General features: G+C 40.9%; 1 protein-coding gene across 1 annotated transcript; it reads right to left on the bottom strand.

Moving 5' to 3' along the window:
* Positions 1-1,191: 1,191 nt before the first annotated feature.
* On the bottom strand, positions 1,192-22,973 carry LOC129761154 (uncharacterized). The gene is made up of 2 exons (XM_055758864.1): positions 22,187-22,973; positions 1,192-6,683 (listed from the first exon to the last, which is right to left on the bottom strand). The coding sequence occupies exons 1-2, from the start codon at positions 22,971-22,973 to the stop codon at positions 1,192-1,194; spliced, it is 6,279 nt and encodes a 2,092-aa protein (XP_055614839.1).

The following is a 22,973-nucleotide window of genomic DNA, read 5'->3' on the forward strand; positions in this document are numbered from 1 at the left end:
GAAATGCATCGGTGGTTATCAGCTCATTCACTATCATATATTTCACTATTGAGCATATTATCGTACCTTAAACTGTGGTTTCGGAGACGAATGAATTGTAAGATTTGTCTTGTTGATTTGTCTCCGCAAACAGAGTAAATAAAAATGAAAAAGAACTGAGGTTTTGGAGACGAACTCTACGATCTGTCGAGAAATAAACGAGCTAGAAGCGTTCTGAAAAACCAACAGTAAATACAGGGACGGATGACCTTTGGATTAAAGTCCTTTAAAATAAGAACAGAGCAGCAGGAAAAACATAGCTCATCATGTTGATCCTTAGTTAATTTTCTATACAATGCAGATGTAACGTCAGTCAATTTTCAACATCAGTTATCAACCAAAGAAAGCAGTTCTTGCTACCGAGAAAATTCGTTAATGCCATCCTGCATACAATGTGTTGTAATTTGAAGCCACTTTTAACTCGGAAACCAAGCATGGGTTTGTGAAAACTGAATGATCAATTTAAAAGACCCCAACCATCAATAAGTTCAAGAACAAGCATAAACAAAATAAATCAGTTTATATTATATGTCATATTATGTCTGTTGGTTTTCCACCAACGGGACTGAAGGGGTTGATTCCGGGATTATAATGCTCCAAAGAATAAAACACAGGAACTTGGTGTAGTTCAATGGAGATTATAATATACCTATGAAATGTAATTTTACTTAATCTATAAGTTATAACATAATAAAATATTTGTGGTTTTCATACATAATGTTGTGTTTCGATAATGTTTGTGATTATGATAAAATGTTGTGATTGTATTGTTCTTATTGTTTGTTTCCAATCTATGTTCACTTACGTTTAGTCCCCTAAGTGTTTTTTAAATTCCTTGTATATGTTTAATCCTGTTTTGTGGAGAAACAGTTTAGGCTAATAAATCCTTATAAATAAATTCAACCATACCTCGATATTTAATGTTCTTATATGTAATTCTTGTATGTGATTGAAATTTATGTAATTTAGATTCACCGGTGACTTTCTTGGGATCAAAATGGTAGCACTACAATGGTTGTTTTATTTACCTTCTCTATTGCTCTCTACTCTACTTGTGTTCGTATGTGTTGTCCAAGGTTGTTGTATGATGGGTGCGCGTTTGCAACCAGGGGCTGCTAACACTCCCCCGCGTATGTCGACCACCTAGTCGACTTACTTTCCTTCGCGAACGTCCAATACAGCAAGCTTAACCACAGGGCGCTCATACACTCCCCCGGATGTTCGAACCGTTGCGGATCTTACTTCTCCATCTTTGCCAGGACGAGTTGCTATTACCCTTCCCTTTGGCCAACAATTGCGAGGTAACTTTGGATCTACAACGATGACCACGTCACCGATCTTCACCGGTAGCACACAGGCTGAATGCCACTTGGTTCTCCTAGTTATCTCTGGTAGGTATTCCGATAGCCAACGTTTCCAAAATTGGTTGGCAATGATCTGAGAAGTTCGCCAACATTGACGCACGACAACGCTGCTATCATCTAAAAACGTAAGTGGCTTCGTCCCGTTAGAGCTTCCAAGAAGAATGTGATTAGGGGTTAGTGCTGGAGCCGCGTGATCTTCGATTGGAACGTGTGTAAGCGGCCTTGCATTTAATGAACCTTCTATTTCAGTCAGCGCATTACGTAGTACTTCGTCTGATGGTTTACGGGGTATTTCTAGAGACATCAGATTGCTCTTCACGCTGCGGATCATACGCTCCCAACTACCACCCATATGGGGCGATGCTGGTGGATTAAACGACCATGCTATTTCGTAACCCAAAAACTCTTTTATGATGGCTTCTTTGTTCAGCAGTTTATCCACTCTAGTCAACTCGTTGCTAGCGCCAACAAAGTTGGTTCCGCGATCACAGTAAACGTGACGAGGAACTCCACGACGAGCAATTAAATTGCGGATAGCCATGATGCAGGAATCGATGCTTAGTGAATGGACGACTTCTATGTGAACAGCTCTGATCGTCATACATGTAGCCAGCATTCCCCATCGTTTTTCAACTCTTCTTCCTATGGCTACCTCCATCGGTCCGAAATAGTCTATCCCTACGTGGGTAAAGGGTCGAGAATGTGCTGCTAATCTAGCAGTTGGAAGGTCCGCCATGATTGGAGGAGATGGTACTGCTCTGGCGTTCTTGCAGCGTTGACAGGCTCTTCTAGCCTTGGCGTAGCAAACGCGAATTCGCGAAATCGAGTATTTTTGTCGTATCTCATTTATAACAGTCTCATGGTTTAAATGGTGAAATTTGTGGTGGTAATGCATGATAATCAAGGTAGTAACGTAGTGGTCACGGGGTAAAATTATAGGATTTTTTGCTTCTTCTGTAATGAACACACAGTTGGAAATTCGGCCTCGCATCCTCAGAACTCCTCGGTCATCTAACCAGGGGCTGAACTTAACTAGAGAACTGCTTCTCGATATGAGTTGTTGTTTTCTTAGAGCAGTTATTTCATCAAGGAAAACATCCTGTTGGGCTTGACGGACCACATGTTCCTCGGTCGCACGTTTCTCCTCTAAATGTAACGGTCCGGTGCAAATTGTTTGATGTTTGCTCTTCAGACGACAGTTGTTCGGAAAACGAAACACAAATCCGACGACGTTGATCAGCCGTTGCCATTTGGAGAAATCAGTAACACATATTAGCGGTGATTGGTTCGACAGGTGAGCCACCAAATTGGGACGCAACTCTTCATTGGTTGAGCTCTTTCGTATTGGTTGTTGTGGCCAATCTTCTTCGGTTTTCCACAGGAATCTAGGACCGTTGAACCATCTGCTGTTTGGTGTCAGATCCGGTTTAGTCTCCCACTTTGTTGCATCATCTGCCACATTATGTTTCGTAGGCACCCAACGCCACTCTTCCGCCTCTGTTATGTCGAGAATCTCGCTAACCCGGTGCGCTACGAACTGTGTAAAACGACGGTGATCGGAATTAATCCAGCATAAGACGTCGCGAGAGTCAGTCCAAAAAATGCGTCTTGTAATTTGAATTGAGAGACATGCTAGAATCGTATGTGCTAATCTTCCTCCTAACACGGCGGCCTGCAGTTCGAGTCTTGGAATAGATTGGAACTTTAACGGTGCGACTCTGGTTTTTGCGGCAACTATGGTACATTTTATCTGATCACCACAGATGAAACGAAGGAATGACACACCAGCAAACCCGTTCTCACTAGCGTCGACAAAGGTGTGAAACTCAGCTTGATACTCGCAGGACGTTTGAACAAAATAACACCGGGAAACTCGTACTTTTTCAACTGTTGGTAGCACACGCAGCCAGGATCGCCATTTATCGAACAAAACATCGTTGATGGTGTCGTCCCACTGAACACCAGAGCGCCAAATTTCCTGCAGCAAAATCTTCAGGAATATGAGAAAATGCGCAATCAATCCGAGAGGGTCAAAAATTGTCATAAGAACTCGAAGCACTTCTCGTTTTGTTGGTCGACGTAGTCCTTTCAACAACGTTTCTTCATATCGGTCCCATCCGACTCTGTATGTGAACGAATCCGACTCTGTACACCACCACAATCCTAGTACTTTCTCGGTGCATATTTCAGTAGACAAATCCAGACTTTTCGCGTTCGCTTTTGGCTGATTCAATACAGTTATAACAGCTGTTGAGTTACTGACCCAGTTACGGATTTCGAACCCGCCTTGGGCATGTACGTACGTTACCTCCTGAGCTAGTCGAATAGCTGTTTCTTCGGAGTCTACGCTCACCAACATATCGTCCACGTAGTGTTGCTGGACGATAGCGTTCACTGCATCTGCGTATTTCCTAGAGAACCGTTCAGCATTTATGTTTTTAACATATTGAGCGCTGCTTGGAGAGCAGCACGCACCGAAAGTCATTACACACATTTCATAAACAATAATCTCTCCTGTATTGTCTCTCCAAAAGAACCGCTGGCATGATCGGTCTGTTTCGCGGATTTGGATTTGGTGAAACATTTCGCGTATATCCCCAGTTAGTCCTATACGGTGCTTCCGAAATTGCAACAGAATAGAGAAGAGCGAACACATTTGGTCCGGGCCCTTCAAGAGTGCAGAATTTAGAGACGTTCCGAATACGGTAGCTGCTGCATCCCAGACTAATCGAACCTTTCCAGGTTTGTTTGGATTGACCACTGGGAATATTGGCAAATACCACGCGCGTGAAACAGGCAAATTTTCTTTTTCTTTAGACAATTTCCGTATGTATCCTTTCTGCAGGTAATCAACTATTTTCTGGTTCATAACCTTCAAAAGCTCCGGATCTTTCTGCATTCTTTTTTCCAGTAGCTGATACCGACGAAGAGCCATTGGCCGGCTATCAGGTAAACGAATATCATCGTATCTCCACAACAAACCAGTCTCGAAGTTGTCTCCAGTGTACTTAGTGAGAGATTCGAGTATTGAACAGGCTCTTTGATCTTCGGACGACAACAGAGCACGACTGGGTCTTACTACTCCAAGACTATCGAGAGCGAAGTACTCCTTCATGGCGTTATGTAAGAATTCGTCCGAATGTTCTTCGGAATGCACATGGAAAGAGTAGTGCACCAAATTCGACGCATTGTTCTCGCCATTACCACCACAAACGGTCCAACCCAAACGAGTCTTTATCGCTATCGGTTGATCTGGATTTCCTTCTCTACTTTGTAGAACCAAGCTAACGTGAGCATGCTTCAATCCTATTAGGATTCGCGGCCGTGCGTCGTTGTATGATCTTATGGGCAGACCTCGTAAATGTGGATACTTGATCCTCATTTCATCTATGTTTAGAGATTGATATGGCAACTGCAGCTCCTTCACCGTTCGCACCTCATTCAGTTTGAACCTCTTTGCTCCATCCTGCGTGCCCGCAATAGACACGTGTGTTATTCGAGAGTCTTTTTCATATCTCTCAGTGCCACCAGTCCACCGAAGACACAATGGACTTTCTGTTCCATCCAGTCCAAGCTCTTCCATGAGGTCATGGTCTAATAAAGTCAACGCAGAGCCTTCATCTAGGAAGGCGAATGTTTGAATGGACCCTTTCGTTCCATGTATTGTGACAGGAAGGTAACGAAACAGAACAGCATTTGAACTAGCACGATGAGCGTTGCATTCGTGGTGCGAATAACTGGTTCCTGGACGAGGATCATCGGGTCTTGAAACTTCTTTGTGTTTCTGTTCATTGTGGAGGAGCTCGTGGTGTTTAAAAGTACAACCATCCTTACCACAAACTTTGGCTCTGCAACTTCCGTTGTGTTTACGAAGACATCGACGACATAGACCGAATTCTCTCACTACAGCCCAGCGAGAATCCCGAGGAAGCCCCATGAACTGCTTACAATTTTCGACACCCTTACAATCGGCTCCACACACAACGCAGTCTTGAATATAACTTTTATGATAGGTTTGTGTCTGAAGATCATGAGGTGGGGATTCGGATTCTAGATGAGCGTTAAGAAAACCACCACTTTTCTTGGGTTGATGAAAATCACTCCGCGTGGATTTAGACTCCTGGATCGCTGGGACAGTAATGGCACTGGCCGCTTCTGCAAGTGAATAAATCCAGTTTCCAAAGCACGCCAAATTGACGCTAACAAGCTTTTGACGATATCTAGCCCAGTCAAGTTTAATTGACGGTGGAAGTCGGTTGACTAATTGATGAAGTAAGGACACGTTGTAAAGATGGTCTTCCAACCCACATGCATCTACGATAGAGCAGTAATTTTGAACATTTACCGCAAAATCCATGATAGTCTCTAGTTTGTCTTCTTTTAAACCCGGCAACGCGTTGATTTTTGCTATCAATGAGTGGACAATAGCTTCAGGTTGACCAAAACGCATACGCAGTGTATCGATGACTCCCTTCACGTTCGATGGATACATCAAACGGCTCTTGACAGCTTCATATGCTTTTCCCGTAAGACATTTTTGCAATCTGATTGCATTTTCTGCATCCGTGTAACCGCACATTACAGTGGTGTTGGTGAAGGACGACAGAAATATAGGCCAATCCTCGGGATTCCCAGAGAAAGAGGGGAGATCCCTTGGAATCGCTTGACGCGCGGCAAGTTGTTTCTTGGTGATAGGACATTCAACATACTCTTCAGGACACAGATTCCTCGTCGATTGTTGATTATTAGGTTGCTCCGTACAATTAACGGCCATGGCCCTCAGACCGTCATTGACTTCAGGAATCGAACTATTGCTTACAACTGAATTCGACGATGCGAGTGATTGATTTTGAGTAGAATGTCGTTGAGGCTCAAAATTACCAGAGTGAACGCACTTTTCTACATTATGAGTGTTATCATCGACCCACTCACGCACGCGGTTCATACTAACTCCAGAACAAGAACTAGATGCATTGGCAATTCCTTCTAAAAGTGTGTACTTTTTATCTATATAATCATGTTCTAATTTCCGTTCTTCCTCCAACTTCTGAAGCTGCAGCTTGATGAGTGTCTTTGACGATTTACGAGACGACGTCGACGCTACGACACTTTGTGCCTTCGCGGGCGGACAACTGGATTTCTGGTCGTTGGGAGCATGAGTTACCTTAACATCTACAGGTTCATTTGTTGACTGCTCGACAGCCGATTGTGCAGGTTTTTTTTCTTGAACTTTCACATTTGGTTTTGGTTTGTGTTTCGTAGTAAGATGCTTCGCTCCAGCTGTTGGTTGAAGATTCTTGTTGGAAGTAGATGCAGTTTGCTGGATTCCTTTTGCTGATACGCATTTCGGACAACTCCAACTTTTGTTCTCTATTTCCTCTGTTACTCCATTTATCGTATGTATGTATGTATGTATGTATGCCATTTATCGCACCCGTCACACTGTACCATGTTCTCTGTATCCGGTTCCGGACAAGATTTGCACGCCCGCCCAGGTAATGTTTTTCCTGCCCTCGATTGCTCTAGATCTCCCGTGACCACGACTACCACATCAGCACGATTTTGAGTTAATTCACCCGATTTCGACTTTGTACTTTTGCCCTTTTGGCTATTTTCGGACACACCATGATTCTTACTCGACATTTCGGAATTTAATAAATAAACGTATATTATAAGATGTTGGTTTTCCACCAACGGGACTGAAGGGGTTGATTCCGGGATTATAATGCTCCAAAGAATAAAACACAGGAACTTGGTGTAGTTCAATGGAGATTATAATATACCTATGAAATGTAATTTTACTTAATCTATAAGTTATAACATAATAAAATATTTGTGGTTTTCATACATAATGTTGTGTTTCGATAATGTTTGTGATTATGATAAAATGTTGTGATTGTATTGTTCTTATTGTTTGTTTCCAATCTATGTTCACTTACGTTTAGTCCCCTAAGTGTTTTTTAAATTCCTTGTATATGTTTAATCCTGTTTTGTGGAGAAACAGTTTAGGCTAATAAATCCTTATAAATAAATTCAACCATACCTCGATATTTAATGTTCTTATATGTAATTCTTGTGTGTGATTGAAATTTATGTAATTTAGATTCACCGGTGACTTTCTTGGGATCAAAATGGTAGCACTACAATGGTTGTTTTATTTACCTTCTCTATTGCTCTCTACTCTACTTGTGTTCGTATATGTTGTCCAAGGTTGTTGTATGATGGGTGCGCGTTTGCAACCAGGGGCTGCTAACAATGTCACTTTAGAATGCATTGGTATTGTGAATAACTTTTAATAACTTCTCTTTGAATGGTTTAATGGCCCTGAAAAGCGCGGGGTTTTACGGTGGCTGGTTTTGCCACCAAAGCAGTCTGTATAAACAAACTTTTTCCTTCATCTACCTGCTTCCGTTTTGCGATTGCGTTTGCCACTCACTGAAACTAGTTGTTGCCTCCGAACCGAATGTGCTCTGTTCTGTAGGCGGGTTTTCTTATTGTCGTGAGCAGCTTGGCAAGCCAACTCGAGCACTCCGGCGGCCGAAATTCTATAACCGCTATTAGGTATACTGGTGCTCCGGCACCAATCCGTTGATGCGATGTGATGTGAAACGATGCCATACAACCACACTGATTTACGGTTTGAAAGAGAATGATATATTTTTCAGCGGATCCGCGCCTTTTGTACTCTAGCGGTACACACTCACAGGATAGAGACAAATCGGCAGACTCAGCCAAAGGGCGAGTCCAACCAGACGAACGAATGAGCGTTTAAAGGCAGCGATGGCAAAAAAATACATTCATTACGATTTGTTCGCTCGTTGGATTCACATGCAGGCTAAAAAAGGTCCTTTTCAGGATCACAAAATTATCTTCAATCTAAAGAGTTTATTGTTTTGTTATCACTCGATATCCCCATCTTGTTCGGCTAAACCTTCCTGTTTAGCGATTTGTTACCACTCGCCACAGCTTTCACAGTTGGAAAATTTCTTCCCATCCAGCTTTGTGACATGTTTTACAGTAAATTACATTCAATGCGACGTGCCGAAGTGCCACTCAGTGTTGTATTGGAGGCAATTTTAACCTGTAATTGAACATTTGCGATGACAGTGATACAGTGTCGACTTTCAATGTGGGGTCATAATTTGGGCCCCGAACTGTATGTTTACAAAAATGTTCAACTAAATATGTCGCATTACATGTCCGTCCAATTAGCTAAATGTCGAACTAATTGTAAATCGCTGTACTTTCAATCTGGAAACAATTTAAGAATTGGTGAAAATTGAATAATCAGGAAAGTCCCCAAGTATCAATAAGCTCAGAACAACTGCCAAATTCACATACGCATCAGATCCTGGCAAACAAATTATGAAAAAAATCAATTTGTGTTTTATTATTATTTTGGATATTATTTTAGAAAGCATTGAACTGTATTTCGTAAACTCTTTTTTGAAAGGTTTAATGGCCCTGATAAGCGCCTTGTTTTATGGAATGGTTCCAATTTAGAAAACTTTGTACTCGTGGTTTTGAAAAAAACCATTTCGAACGCCCTCGATGCCGCCTTGTTCTGGATTTGCCACCAAAGCAGATTGTAAAAAGAACAAACTTTTTTCTTCTGCTGCCAACTGCCTTTTTGCGATTGCGTTTGCCACTCGATCACTTCGGCGGCCGAAACTAAACACGGTTCGAGCGGGATTTTGCCTTTCCCTTCACTTTTCCTCCTTTGCCATGTCCAGACATGGCTGCTTGGGTTGGTTTGTTGATGTGTTGTGATGCGAACCGATGTGGTGTACGGTTTCGATGAGAATGATCGTTACGGCAGCGGAGCGGGGATTTTTAAGCTGACTGGCTGGCTCGAGAATTACGCATGTGTGAGACTGCGACCAATGTTTCGTTCATTTTTTTGACGTAGGACTACGTCTAACCGGAAGCTATAGGGGGTGAAATGGAAATCTAGGCACTGAACAAGTAGGAAAAAATGCAAGATTTGGAACGCTTATAACTCGAGCATTTCTCAATAGATCGCAAAGGTTTTTGCATCAATTGATAGGAAATATATCTACGCATCTATCATAACGAATAACATTTCATTTTTCTTGAGATAAATAATTGAATAATTGTGAAATATCAAGCATTGTCCAAATACACTATGTGCCCATTTTTGATTGGTCCATTTTGTGCTCCTCAAATCGTACCGACCAAAACGGGCAACCAGAGCAGCAGCGAAATAGAATGAAGCACGATTGGAAAGGAAAAAGAAAAAAATGAGGGAAACATTGGTCGCAGTCTCACACATGCGTAATTCTCGAGCCAGCCAGTCAGCTTAAAAATCCCCTCTCCGCTGCCGTAACGATCATTCTCATCCGAACCGTACACCACATCGTTTCGCATCACCTCACATCAACAAACCAACACAAGCAGCCATGGTTGGATATGGCAAAGGAGGAAAAGTGAAGGGAAAGGCAAAATCCCGCTCGAACCTTGATCTGGAGTTCCCGCTCGTGTTGATCTGGAGTTCCCCGCAAGGGTAGCTAGGTCGAGCGCGTTAGTACCTGTGTACCAGTCCACCTAGCCGGCGTTATATAGTTTCGGCCGCCGAAGTGATCGAGTTAGCTGGCAAAGCTGCTCGCGACGATAAGAAAACCTGCATTCGGAACAGAACACATTCGGTTCGGTGGACATCAAGACAACAGGCAGTTGCAGCGAGTGGCGAGTGGCAAACACAATCGCAAAACGGCATCAGGTAGCAGAAGAAAAAAATTTGTTCTTTATACAAACTGCTTTGGTGGCAAATCCAGAACAAGCCGGCTTCGAGGGCGTTCGAAATGGTTTTTTTCAAAACCACGAGTACTAAGTTTTCTAAATTGGAACCATTCCATAAAACAAGGCGCTTTTCAGGGCCATTAAACCTTCCAAAAAAGAGTTTAGGAAATAAAGTTCAATGCTTTCTAAAACATTATCCAAAATAATAATAAAACACAAATTGATGTTTTCATAATTTGTTTGCCAGGATCTGATGAGTATGTGAATTTGGCAGTTGTTTTGAGCTTATTGATAGTTGGGGACTTTCCTAATTATTCAATTTTCACCAATTCTTAAATTGTTTCCAGATTTAAAGTACAGTAATCTACAATTAGTTCGACATTTAGCTAATTTGACGGACATGTAATGCGACTTATTTAGTTGGACATTTTTGTAAACATAGAGATCCAAATTATGGCCCCACATTGAAAGTCGACACTGTACCGCTGTCATCGCAAATGTTCAATTACAGGTTAAAATTACCTCCAATCCGGCACTGAGTGGTGGTAATGCGACGTGCCATTGAATGTAATTTACTGTAAAATATGTCACAAGCTGGATAGGAAGAAATTTTCCAACTGTGAAAGCTGTGGCGAGTGGCAAATGCAATCGCTAAACAGAAAGGTTTAGCCGAACAAGATGGGGATATCGAGTGATAACAAAACAATAAACTCTTTAGACTTTTTGTGATCCTGAAAAGGACCTTTTTTAGCCTGTATGTGAATCCAACGAGCGAACAAATCGTAATGAATGTATTTTTTTGCCATCGCTCCCTTTTAACGGTCATTCGTTCGTTTCGTTGGACTCGCCCCTTTGGCTGAGTCTGCCGATTTGTCTCTATCCTGTGAGTGTGTACCGCTAGAGTATAAAACACGCGGACCCCAAAAAAATATCTTATTTTCTTTCAAACCGTAAACCCGTGTGGTTGTACGGCATCGGCATCGTGTACTCAACAAAGGAGGAAAAGAGAAGGGAAAGGCAAAATCCCGCTCGAACCGTGGTGGTCTGCAATTTCCCGTAGGTGTATCCGCCAATTGCACCGGAAAAGGTTGCTAGGTCGAGCGCGTTAGTACCTGTGTACCAGTCCACCTAGCTGGCGTTATATAGTTTCGGCCGCCGGAGTGATCGAGTTAGCTGGCAAAGCTGCTCGCGACGATAAGAAAACCTGCATTCGGAACAGAACACATTCGGTTCGGCGGACATCAAGGCAACAGGCAGTTGCAGCGAATGGCGAGTGGCAAACGCAATCGCAAAACGGCATCAGGTAGCAGAAGAAAAAAGTTTGTTCTTTATACAAACTGCTTTGGCGGCAAATCCAGAACAAGACGGCATCGAGGGCGTTCGAAATGGTTTTTTTCAAAACCACGAGTACTAAGTTTTCTAAATTGGAACCATTCCATAAAACAAGGCGCTTTTCAGGGCCATTAAACCTTCCAAAAACAGGAAGTGGGTTATATCTATGGTATAACCGCAAGGGTGACGTAGGACTAGCGTTGATTTAGAGATCATTTGTTTGAAGTTGAATCTAAATCCATCCTGAATGAATGGATAAATAAATATTTGGGTGACTTCAAAAACGAGAGCGTTACGTTGGAGGCTCAAGGTTTTTCATGTTATGCATACAATATTGGATACGAAAATTTTCTACTGATGGGGAAGAATAATTTTCAGAAGCTTTCCTGTTAATTGCGATTGATTGAAAAATCACAAAACCAAATGTATTTGATTGCAGTGTTATATGGATAGAAAACATTAGAATAAACTATTTCGCTTCAATGTATTTTTCAATTCCCAGGGGAACTGGCAGAGTATTTTTCAGCAACAATTAATTCTTTTCAGATTTTCCTCGATACTCGAAGCCCACCAGTGGTTAATACTAACTCGATAACCACCTGTTAGTAGCATTTGATAGAAAAATATTTGGTCGCAGTGTTACACGGATAGAAAACATTAAAATAAACTCTTTCACATGAATGTATTTTTCAATTCCCAGGGGAACTGGCAGATTATCTTTCCAGCCCTCCAGTGGTTATTGCTAACTCGATAACCACCTGTTAATAGCACTTGATTGAAAAATATTTGGTCGCTGTGTTATATGGTTAGAAAACATTAAAATAAACTCTTTCGCATGAATGTATTTTTCAATTCCCAGGGAACTGGCAGATTATTTTTCAGCAACGATTAGATCTTTCCGGAATTTTCTCGATGCTGAATGGCATCCAAACGAAAATATTCCTTTCAGTTTGGTCTGTAAAAAAACAGGAAGTGGGTTATATCTATGGTATAACCGCAAGGGTGACGTAGGACTATCGTTGATTTAGAGATCATTTGTTTGAAGTTGAATCTGAATTCATTCTGAATGAATGAATATTTGGAGAACTTCGAAAACGAGAGCGTTACGTTGGAGCCACAAGGTTTTATGCATCCAATATTGGATACGGAAATATCCTACTGATGGGGAAGAATAATCTTCAGAAGCTATCCTGTTAATTGCGATTGATTGAAAAATCACAAAACCAAATGTATTTGGTCACAGTGTTTCATGGATAGAAAACATTAAAATAAACTCTTTCACATGAATGTAATTTTAAATTCCCAGAGGAACTGGCAGATTATTTTCAGTAACGATTAGATATTTCCACATTTTCCTCGATACTGGAAGCCCACCAGTGGTTAATGCTAACTCGATAACCATCTGTTAATAGCACTTGATTGAAACATATTTGGTCACAGTGTTACATGGATAGAAAACATTCAATTAAACTCTTTCACATGAATATATTTTGAAAATTCCCAGAGGAACTGGCAGATTATTTTCAGTAACGATTAGTTATTTCCACATTTTCCTCGATACTGGAAGCCCACCAGTGGTTAATGCCAACTCGATAACCACCTGTTAATAGCACATGATTGAAATATATTTGGTCACAGTGTTACATGGATAGAAAACATTCAATTAAACTCTTTCACATGAATATATTTTGAAAATTCCCAGAGGAACTGGCAGATTATTTTCCAGCAATGATTAGATCTTTCCGGAACTTTCCCGATGCTGAATGGCATCCTAACGGAAAGAGTTCTGCGCGTGTATGTGTCGATCCTTCGCCGTCCACCTCCTCCAGCACGTTAGGCAACGATGTTGTCTTGTCGATGTCCTCACGAAAAATGAATGTGTCTCACCACCAGAATATCGCTTAAGTATGCTTTTTGTGTGTGATTGAATCGAGAGAAGGTGTGGTTTACGATGGCAATTTGGAAGGCAAACTAGAGGGGAATGAACTCTCTGAGCTCGGAACTTTCGGCGACTGAGCAATAATCGATTGCGGGCGCATACAATATTGGATACGGAAATATCCTACTGATGGAGAAGAATAATCTTCTGAAGCTATCCTGTTAATTGCGATTGATTGAAAAACCACAAAACCAAATGTATTTGGTCACAGTGTTACATGGATAGAAAACATTCAATTAAACTCTTTCACATGAATATATTTTGAAAATTCCCAAAGGAACTGGCAGATTATTTTCAGTAACGATTAGATATTTCCACATTTTCCTCGATACTGGAAGCCCACCAGTGGTTAATGCCAACTCGATAACCACCTGTTAATAGCACATGATTGAAATATATTTGGTCACAGTGTTACATGGATAGAAAACATTCAATTAAACTCTTTCACATGAATATATTTTGAAAATTCCCAGAGGAACTGGCAGATTATTTTCCAGCAATGATTAGATCTTTCCGGAACTTTCCCGATGCTGAATGGCATCCTAACGGAAAGAGTTCTGCGCGTGTATGTGTCGATCCTTCGCCGTCCACCTCCTCCAGCACGTTAGGCAACGATGTTGTCTTGTCGATGTCCTCACGAAAAATGAATGTGTCTCACCACCAGAATATCGCTTAAGTATGCTTTTTGTGTGTGATTGAATCGAGAGAAGGTGTGGTTTACGATGGCAATTTGGAAGGCAAACTAGAGGGGAATGAACTCTCTGAGCTCGGAACTTTCGGCGACTGAGCAATAATCGATTGCGGGCGCATACAATATTGGATACGGAAATATCCTACTGATGGGAAAGAATAATCTTCTGAAGCTATCCTGTTAATTGCGATTGATTGAAAAACCAGAAAACCAAATGTATTTGGTCACAGTGTTACATGGATAGAAAACATTCAATTAAACTCTTTCACATGAATATATTTTGAAAATTCCCAAAGGAACTGGCAGATTATTTTCAGTAACGATTAGATATTTCCACATTTTCCTCGATACTGGAAGCCCACCAGTGGTTAATGCCAACTCGATAACCACCTGTTAATAGCACATGATTGAAACATATTTGGTCACAGTGTAACATGGATAGAAAACATTCAATTAAACTCTTTCACATGAATATATTTTGAAAATTCCCAGAGGAACTGGCAGATTATTTTCCAGCAATGATTAGATCTTTCCGGAACTTTCCCGATGCTGAATGGCATCCTAACGGAAAGAGTTCTGCGCGTGTATGTGTCGATCCTTCGCCGTCCACCTCCTCCAGCACGTTAGGCAACGATGTTGTCTTGTCGATGTCCTCACGAAAAATGAATGTGTCTCACCACCAGAATATCGCTTAAGTATGCTTTTTGTGTGTGATTGAATCGAGAGAAGGTGTGGTTTACGATGGCAATTTGGAAGGCAAACTAGAGGGGAATGAACTCTCTGAGCTCGGAACTTTCGGCGACTGAGCAATAATCGATTGCGGGCGCATACAATATTGGATACGGAAATATCCTACTGATGGGGAAGAATAATCTTCTGAAGCTATCCTGTTAATTGCGATTGATTGAAAAACCACAAAACCAAATGTATTTGGTCACAGTGTTACATGGATAGAAAACATTCAATTAAACTCTTTCACATGAATATATTTAGAAAATTCCCAAAGGAACTGGCAGATTATTTTCAGTAACGATTAAATATTTCCACATTTTCCTCGATACTGGAAGCCCACCAGTGGTTAATGCCAACTCGATAACCACCTGTTAATAGCACTTGATTGAAACATATTTGGTCACAGTGTAACATGGATAGAAAACATTCAATTAAACTCTTTCACATGAATATATTTTGAAAATTCCCAGAGGAACTGGCAGATTATTTTCCAGCAATGATTAGATCTTTCCGGAACTTTCCCGATGCTGAATGGCATCCTAACGGAAAGAGTTCTGCGCGTGTATGTGTCGATCCTTCGCCGTCCACCTCCTCCAGCACGTTAGGCAACGATGTTGTCTTGTCGATGTCCTCACGAAAAATGAATGTGTCTCACCACCAGAATATCGCTTAAGTATGCTTTTTGTGTGTGATTGAATCGAGAGAAGGTGTGGTTTACGATGGCAATTTGGAAGGCAAACTAGAGGGGAATGAACTCTCTGAGCTCGGAACTTTCGGCGACTGAGCAATAATCGATTGCGGGCGCATACAATATTGGATACGGAAATATCCTACTGATGGGGAAGAATAATCTTCTGAAGCTATCCTGTTAATTGCGATTGATTGAAAAACCACAAAACCAAATGTATTTGGTCACAGTGTTACATGGATAGAAAACATTCAATTAAACTCTTTCACATGAATATATTTTGAAAATTCCCAAAGGAACTGGCAGATTATTTTCAGTAACGATTAGATATTTCCACATTTTCCTCGATACTGGAAGCCCACCAGTGGTTAATGCCAACTCGATAACCACCTGTTAATAGCACTTGATTGAAACATATTTGGTCACAGTGTTACATGGATAGAAAACATTCAATTAAACTCTTTCACATGAATATATTTTGAAAATTCCCAAAGGAACTGGCAGATTATTTTCAGTAACGATTAGATATTTCCACATTTTCCTCGATACTGGAAGCCCACCAGTGGTTAATGCCAACTCGATAACCACCTGTTAATAGCCGCGCGTGTATGTGTGTGTAGCGATGTCTTCCCAGGGAACCGTTTGTGGCATCACTCTCCTCCTGATAGATTCCCTTCTGGCCTAGGGTGCACAAACAGGCTCTTGGTGACACCGTTCATCCGCGCTTTCATGATAAATAAAGAGCTTCACCGCAACAGCGACAACATGCTCCAATCGCTGTTCAATTAGAACTGAGTGGATTTCCGAGCGCCGCTCGCTTATATACCGATTGGTGATTTCAATAGCCTGTTTTGAAAGCAATTTTAAGACTATTGAAACAAGTTTTTGGATCAAATAGTAACAAGTATATAACGCGTAGACATTTTATCTTTCGAATGAAGTGTTTATCATACCATTTCGTTCAGTTGTTTAGGAGCTATTAACGCTCAAAATCTCGGTCTCCGGCGTAACGCTTTCGTTTTCGAAACTTTGATTTTACACCCCGGTATAGAAATGAAAGACGTAGTCCTACGTCAAAAAGAGTTTAGGAAATAAAGTTCAATGCTTTCTAAAACATTATCCAAAATAATAATAAAACACAAATTGATGTTTTCATAATTTGTTTGCCAGGATTTGATGAGTATGTGAATTTGGCAGTTGTTCTGAGCTTATTGATAGTTGGGGACTTGCCTGATTATTCATTTTTCACCAATTCTTAAATTGTTTCCAGATTTAAAGTACAGTAATCTACAATTAGTTCGACATTTAGCTAATTGGACGGACATGTAATGCGACTTATTTAGTTGGACATTTTTGTAAACATAGAGATCCAAATTATGACCCCACATTGAAAGTCGACACTGTACCACTGTCATCGCAAATGTTCAATTACAGGTTAAAATTACCTCCAATCCGGCACTGAGTGGTGGTAATGCGACGTGCCATTGAATGTAATTTACTGTAAAATATGTCACAAGCTGGATGGGAAGAAATTTTCCAACTGTGAAAGCTGTTGCGAGTGACAACAAATCGCTAAACAGGAAGGTTTAGCCGAACAAGATGGGAATATCGAGTGATAACAGAAACACAACACCAAAGGTTCTTTTCAGAACCATCAACATATTCATAAAGAGTAAACAGTAAACTAATCCATTTTTCAGGTAGATAGGTAGGTATTCACGTAGGTGAAGAAAATAAAACAATATATTTAAAATATATATTTAACAAAAGCTGTCCCCTTTGTATAGTCCTACGTCACTCCGGTTATGTCCCCGACATTACCCACCCGTCTTTTTTCTTTTTCCTTTCCAATCGTGCTTCATTCTATTTCGCTGCTGCTCTGGTTGTCCGTTTTATTCGGTACGATTTGAGGAGCACAAAATGGACCAATCAAAAATGGGCACATAGTGCATTTGGACAATGCTTGATATTTCACAATTATTCAATTATTTATCTCAAGAAAAATGAAATGTTATTCGTTATGATAGATGCGTAGATATATTTCCTATCAATTGATGCAAAAACCTTTGCGATCTATTGAGAAATGCTCGAGTTATAAGCGTTCCAAATCTTGCATTTTTTCCTACTTGTTCAGTGCCTAGATTTCCATTTCACCCCCGATATCTTCCGGTTAGACGTAGTCCTACGTCAAAAATGATATAAAACTTCGATCAAAAATACTGTTTACTTTTACATTTTCTTTGATCATGTGCAACTAACAGGAAACTTATCACGTCAGAAACATACTTTCCATCAACCAACCTGACTGGATGCGGTAAGGGAGGCCAATGACATATGTATGCATATATATATATATATATATATATATATATATATATATATATATATATATATATATATATATATATATATATATATATATATATATAGCGAAACGGCTCCGGTCATGCCTCAATGAATTTTCTAAAATAATATTTTGCCGATGCCTTTGCGCGAACTACACGGGCGAGTAGCACCATAACAGCAAATCAAATGTCGAAGTTCGTGATATGGGTGCGTTCATCGCTATTCGGTTCGGCGTCGGTTTAACTCTTTCATTACGGCAGTGTGCTCCGCCGAAGTGCTACCCCTGTACGAAGCACTGCGCCGAAAAGTATGCACAACGCGCTGGTGTGATCGAAGAGCAGTATGAATTTCATGTCGTCTAAAGACGACGCTCGTACACACAGCTCGTCGCGTGGATGTCGTCTATAGACGACGCTCGTAACGGATGGGCTAACCATCAATAACTACGCTTGGCAACATTGACATCTGGCCATTTTCATATAAGATTTTTTCCCCGCATGTTAAAAGTGGTTTGTCATGTACATAAAAGCGCAGCGTAGTATGTCAACTGCTTCCCGGTTAGAAAATAAATGAGCGACCCGTCCAATTTCAAACACTCATTACTCATTCATTTCATGATGGATTGATTAGATGTTGGCATCATACGTTGTCGGCACTCCATAATAAGTTTTCACATTGAATTAAATATTATATATCATGTAACTAATAATCGAACAATTAAAAAATCTCAACCACTATCCAAACAGAAGATACCTAGGCCTGATTGATCGAAATTGACGTCATTTCTTTTTCGCGCCCGATTCGTTCGTTCACCGGCAAGCTGCATGACAATCGAGTAGGAAGCGCCTACTTCACACATACCAGATGATATAAAAGGATGGAGCGTTCGTGGATTTTATTCATTTTTACAACGGACGTGGAACGGACAACAGTGGAGAGCAGCAGCAGTGGACGCGGCTAATATATAGACGAGCATCGAAGCTGTGTGGTAAATAGGCTAGCTGTGCCTCACATCAAGCTTCTATGGCAGTATAAGCATCGGTAAACTACTACTACTCTACTAGTGGCAGCAGCAAACATCGCGAGCGGAGCATTTTGGGCACGCTCTCTCCATCAGAAGTGCGAGCACATGCTTCTTGGAATCGTGAAAGTGCAGCAGTGAACTTCAAGACGAGCATCGAATCTGAGCGACCAACAATTGAGCTGTGTCTCATATCGAACTTGAGTGGCAGTAGCAGCAGCAGCGGCGGTAAACATCGAGGCCTAACATCAACAATCGAGCTGTGTCCCGCATCGGTCCAGCAATGATGACAACAGCAAACATCATGAGCAGAAAGTTTCAGGCATGTTCTCTCTGTCTGCTGATGCTGCTACTCAGTCAGATTTCTCATTTTGTTCGACGCTCAGATCGGTAAACATATATGTTTTTAGTGTTTTAAGTGTGGTCACATCAGATCAACATCAACCAACATGACTTCATGCGGCAAGGAAGGCAAAGGAGGATCGAAGCGTATCGCAAGGTTCTACATGACAATATCCAGTGTATCAAACTCGCTATTCGCCGTTTAGCTCGACGTGATGGTGTCACCACTAAAATAAAAACAGAAATAAGCAGCAGCGGCTCCGAAAAAGCTACCACTGCCAAAAAAACAACAGAAGTGAATTGTTGTTTTTGTTGCTCCATAAAGTTTTACGCGAGTAAATATGTCGGAATATATGTTCACGCAATATGAGCGCCAATCTCGTAAACGTGCCTCGGAGCTGAAACAACTTTCTATCACTGATACCGAAAGCTCGATTGTAACACTGGTGAAATGAACAAAAAATACCCAACAACCAAACCAAACGGCCCTTTTCAGGGCCATCAGATCATTATCAAAGAGTTTAACAATATATTTTTTCAAACATCCAAAATCAGCATGCGACAAATAGCCTAACGTTATCCTACGTCAACTATGCGGTCGTGTCTCGGACACAACCTTCTGTGACTTTTTTATTGTTTAGCTTTCTCAACAAAACCTGAACTCCTTCATTTGATCCTGACATGGTTGAAGCGGTCGATAGCCTGCGATCGGGACTTCATGGAAGCTAAACCCTGACCTTCCAGTTGTTGAAAGATGTCGTTATTCAAATCTGCAGCTCTTTCCACCAAACCGAGAAAAAAAACTAGGAGTGGGTTATATCCGTGATACAACTGCAAGGTTAACGTAGGACTCCCATTGGCTTAGTAGTCATTTGTTTGAAGTCGCATCTAAATCAATTCTCAATAAATGGATGATGATTGGACCGCCCCCGGTGCAAGTAAACCTATGTTCCACCGATTGTGTAGAGAAATGTATATAATAGCAGGCCATGCAATATCTTAGGAACAGATAAATAAACGAAAAAAGGTATTCTTTCTCGAACTCTAACGGAGAACGGTTGTTCTCCGTTGAAGATTACAATATCTGGATGTAAAACATTACTGGTTTCTACAATCTGGCGACGAGGTGAAGGCAGAAGGTAATTTTTTTTTCTCATACATACATTTATTGAATCTTCCATAATGTGGAAATAACAATAATTGGTTATACATTTAGTTCTAACATAATAAAGTATTACGTTTGTTGTCAATTCTTACAGTTAAAATTTCACATGTGTGCTGGAGCACAACACTAACGTTTGACCACGTTCAAATAATTAAGGTTTTTTTCTTCAGACGTGTTACCATAGGTTGACCGAGTCGCCTTGCTAGTGGATTTGGGTGATTCTTCACCTTTTCCGCATATTTCCTCCTCGTTTTATGAAGTTCTTCTTTAACCGTCGCCATCCCTAAGTCTCGATGTATGACACTATTGCGGATGTACCAAGGGGCGCCAGTAATTTGTCTTAGCAGTTTATTTTGTACTCTTTCGATGATTTCGATATTACTTGCTGAAGCTGTTTGCCATAGTTGACAGCCGTAATGCCAAATAGGTTTCAGCATGGATTTGTATAGAAGTAGTTTGAACTCTAGTTTTAATTTCGACTTCCTCCCGATTAGCCAATTGCGTTTTCTTCGCATCTATGTGTTTCTTCCAGGTTAAACGACGATCTAGATGTACACCAAGATATTTAATTTCATTCGATTGAGGTACTGCAGATCTATTGAACTTAATTTGTGGGAATGTGTTCTTATTAAGCGTGAACGTAACGTGGACACATTTTGTTTCATTTACTTTAATTCTCCATTTTTGAAGCCACTTTTCCACGACCGTTATGTGTTCCTGGAGATCCCGTGAAGCAATCGTTCTGTTTTTGTGACTGCTGAGAATAGCTGTGTCATCTGCGAATGTTGTAGTCATTAAGTTACGCGCGGTCGGGAGATCAGTAGATGAGATAGAGAACTGGTCCAAGAACACTGCCCTGAGGAACGCCAGCATAAATTTCTTGCTCTGGTGATAGAGTTTGGTTATACCGAACATGAAACTTTCTTCCCAGTAGATAAGAACGCATAATTTCATATACTTGTGGTAGCATATTTTTAATTTTATAGAGCAGTCCTTCGTGCCAGACTTTATCGAAAGCTTGAGCTACATCAAGAAAAAGCGCTGAGCAGTATCCGCGGCCTTCATATACTTTACGAATTTCTTCTATCAATCGGTGCACTTGTTCAATAGTGCCATGTTTTCATCGGAATCCGAATTGATGATTCGGGATTAATCTTTCAATCTCGGGCGCTGATTTTATCAGGATAATTTTTTCGAACACTTTTGAGAAGATTGGAAGGATTCTGATAGGTCTATGAGATTCCACTTTCTGTGCGTCTTTCCCTGGCTTAGGAATCATAATGATGGTCGAAATTTTCCATGCTTGGGGGAAATATCCTTTATGGGTCATTGCGTTGAAAATTCTCGTGAGATGTTTAATTGCTAGGTCAGGTACTTCCTTGATCATATATCCGTTGATGTGGTCGATACCGGGTGACTTTTTTACATTGATATGATTATTGATAACATGTCTCACCAGCCGATGTTTGATTTTCATTTTGTTTTGGTTTATAGCACCAGAAAATTCGAGCGTTTCTTGATTAGGTCCGGATTGATTCGGTGTGAAAACTTTTTGAAGATGGTTTGCAAAAGTTGCTGCTTTTTCATCGTCACTTCTGGCCCAATTACCATAGGGCATACTAAACGGCGGGACCTGTAACTGAGATCGTTTTAGATTCTTAGTTGCCTTCCATAGTGAGTAATTATTATTTTGATTTGGCGATAATTCAGTTAAGTAATTATGGAATTTTTCATCTCTCTCGTCTTGTAATAGCTTTCTTAATTTACATTGTGCCACATTGAATTGGTTTTTAGATTCTGGCGATCGTTTGTTTTGCCAGATACGTCTTAGTCGTCGCTTTTCTGCAACTGCTGCTTTTATGTGGGATGCAGTAATAATTTTTTTGTGCTTCTGAGGCTTCATAGGTGGGGTAGCTATCTTCGCAGCGTTCTTCATGAGTACACTGAGCTGGTTAACTGCTTCCTCGATATGATGTTCGTTATCCAGAGGTAGATCGAGAATGTTAGAGGAGATATATGTCTTATATTTTGTCCAATTCGTTGAAAAGTTAGTGAGATTAGATGACGTCTGCTTCACTTCCTTTTCTATGAAGTATTCCAGGAGTATTGGTGAGTGATCAGATGATAAGTCCAGAAGAAGCTTCGATCGAATTCGTTTACTATTAATATTTTTGGTGACAGCGAAATCTAGCAGGTCCGGAAGTCGTGCGAGGTCCTTTGGCCAGTGTGTCGGTTCACCGCATGATGCAATGTCATAGCCAGAGTCAGTGATAACGTTGTATAAAACGCGACCACGAGTGGTAATCAGCCTTGATCCCCAAAAGGTGTGTTTTGCGTTAAAGTCACCAGCGACGATAAATCGGTGCCCTTGGAGTGAGAAGAAGTCTTTCAGTTGCTCTTCCGAAGGGTGGTGGTTCGGTGAAGAGTAGAGTGCTGTTAGTATTATTTTCTCTGATTTACTCTCGATGCACACAGCCGCTGCTTGGATATTTAGAGTACTGTGACGGTGCCGCAGCCCCACCTCTTGCTGACCCGTGCGGGTGATTTGTACCAT

Source organism: Toxorhynchites rutilus, chromosome 1, assembly GCF_029784135.1.
Source record: "Toxorhynchites rutilus septentrionalis strain SRP chromosome 1, ASM2978413v1, whole genome shotgun sequence".
Classification (NCBI taxonomy): Eukaryota; Metazoa; Arthropoda; class Insecta; order Diptera; family Culicidae; genus Toxorhynchites; species Toxorhynchites rutilus.

Coding starts and splice junctions, on each gene's coding strand:
- LOC129761154 (XM_055758864.1), bottom strand. CDS start 22,973: ATGGTACAAATCACCCGCACGGGTCAGCAAGAGGTGGGGCTGCGGCAC. Junction 6,684..22,186: donor CCAATTCAATGTGGCACAAT/GTAAATTAAGAA, acceptor TTCAACCAACAG/CTGGAGCGAAGCATCTTACT.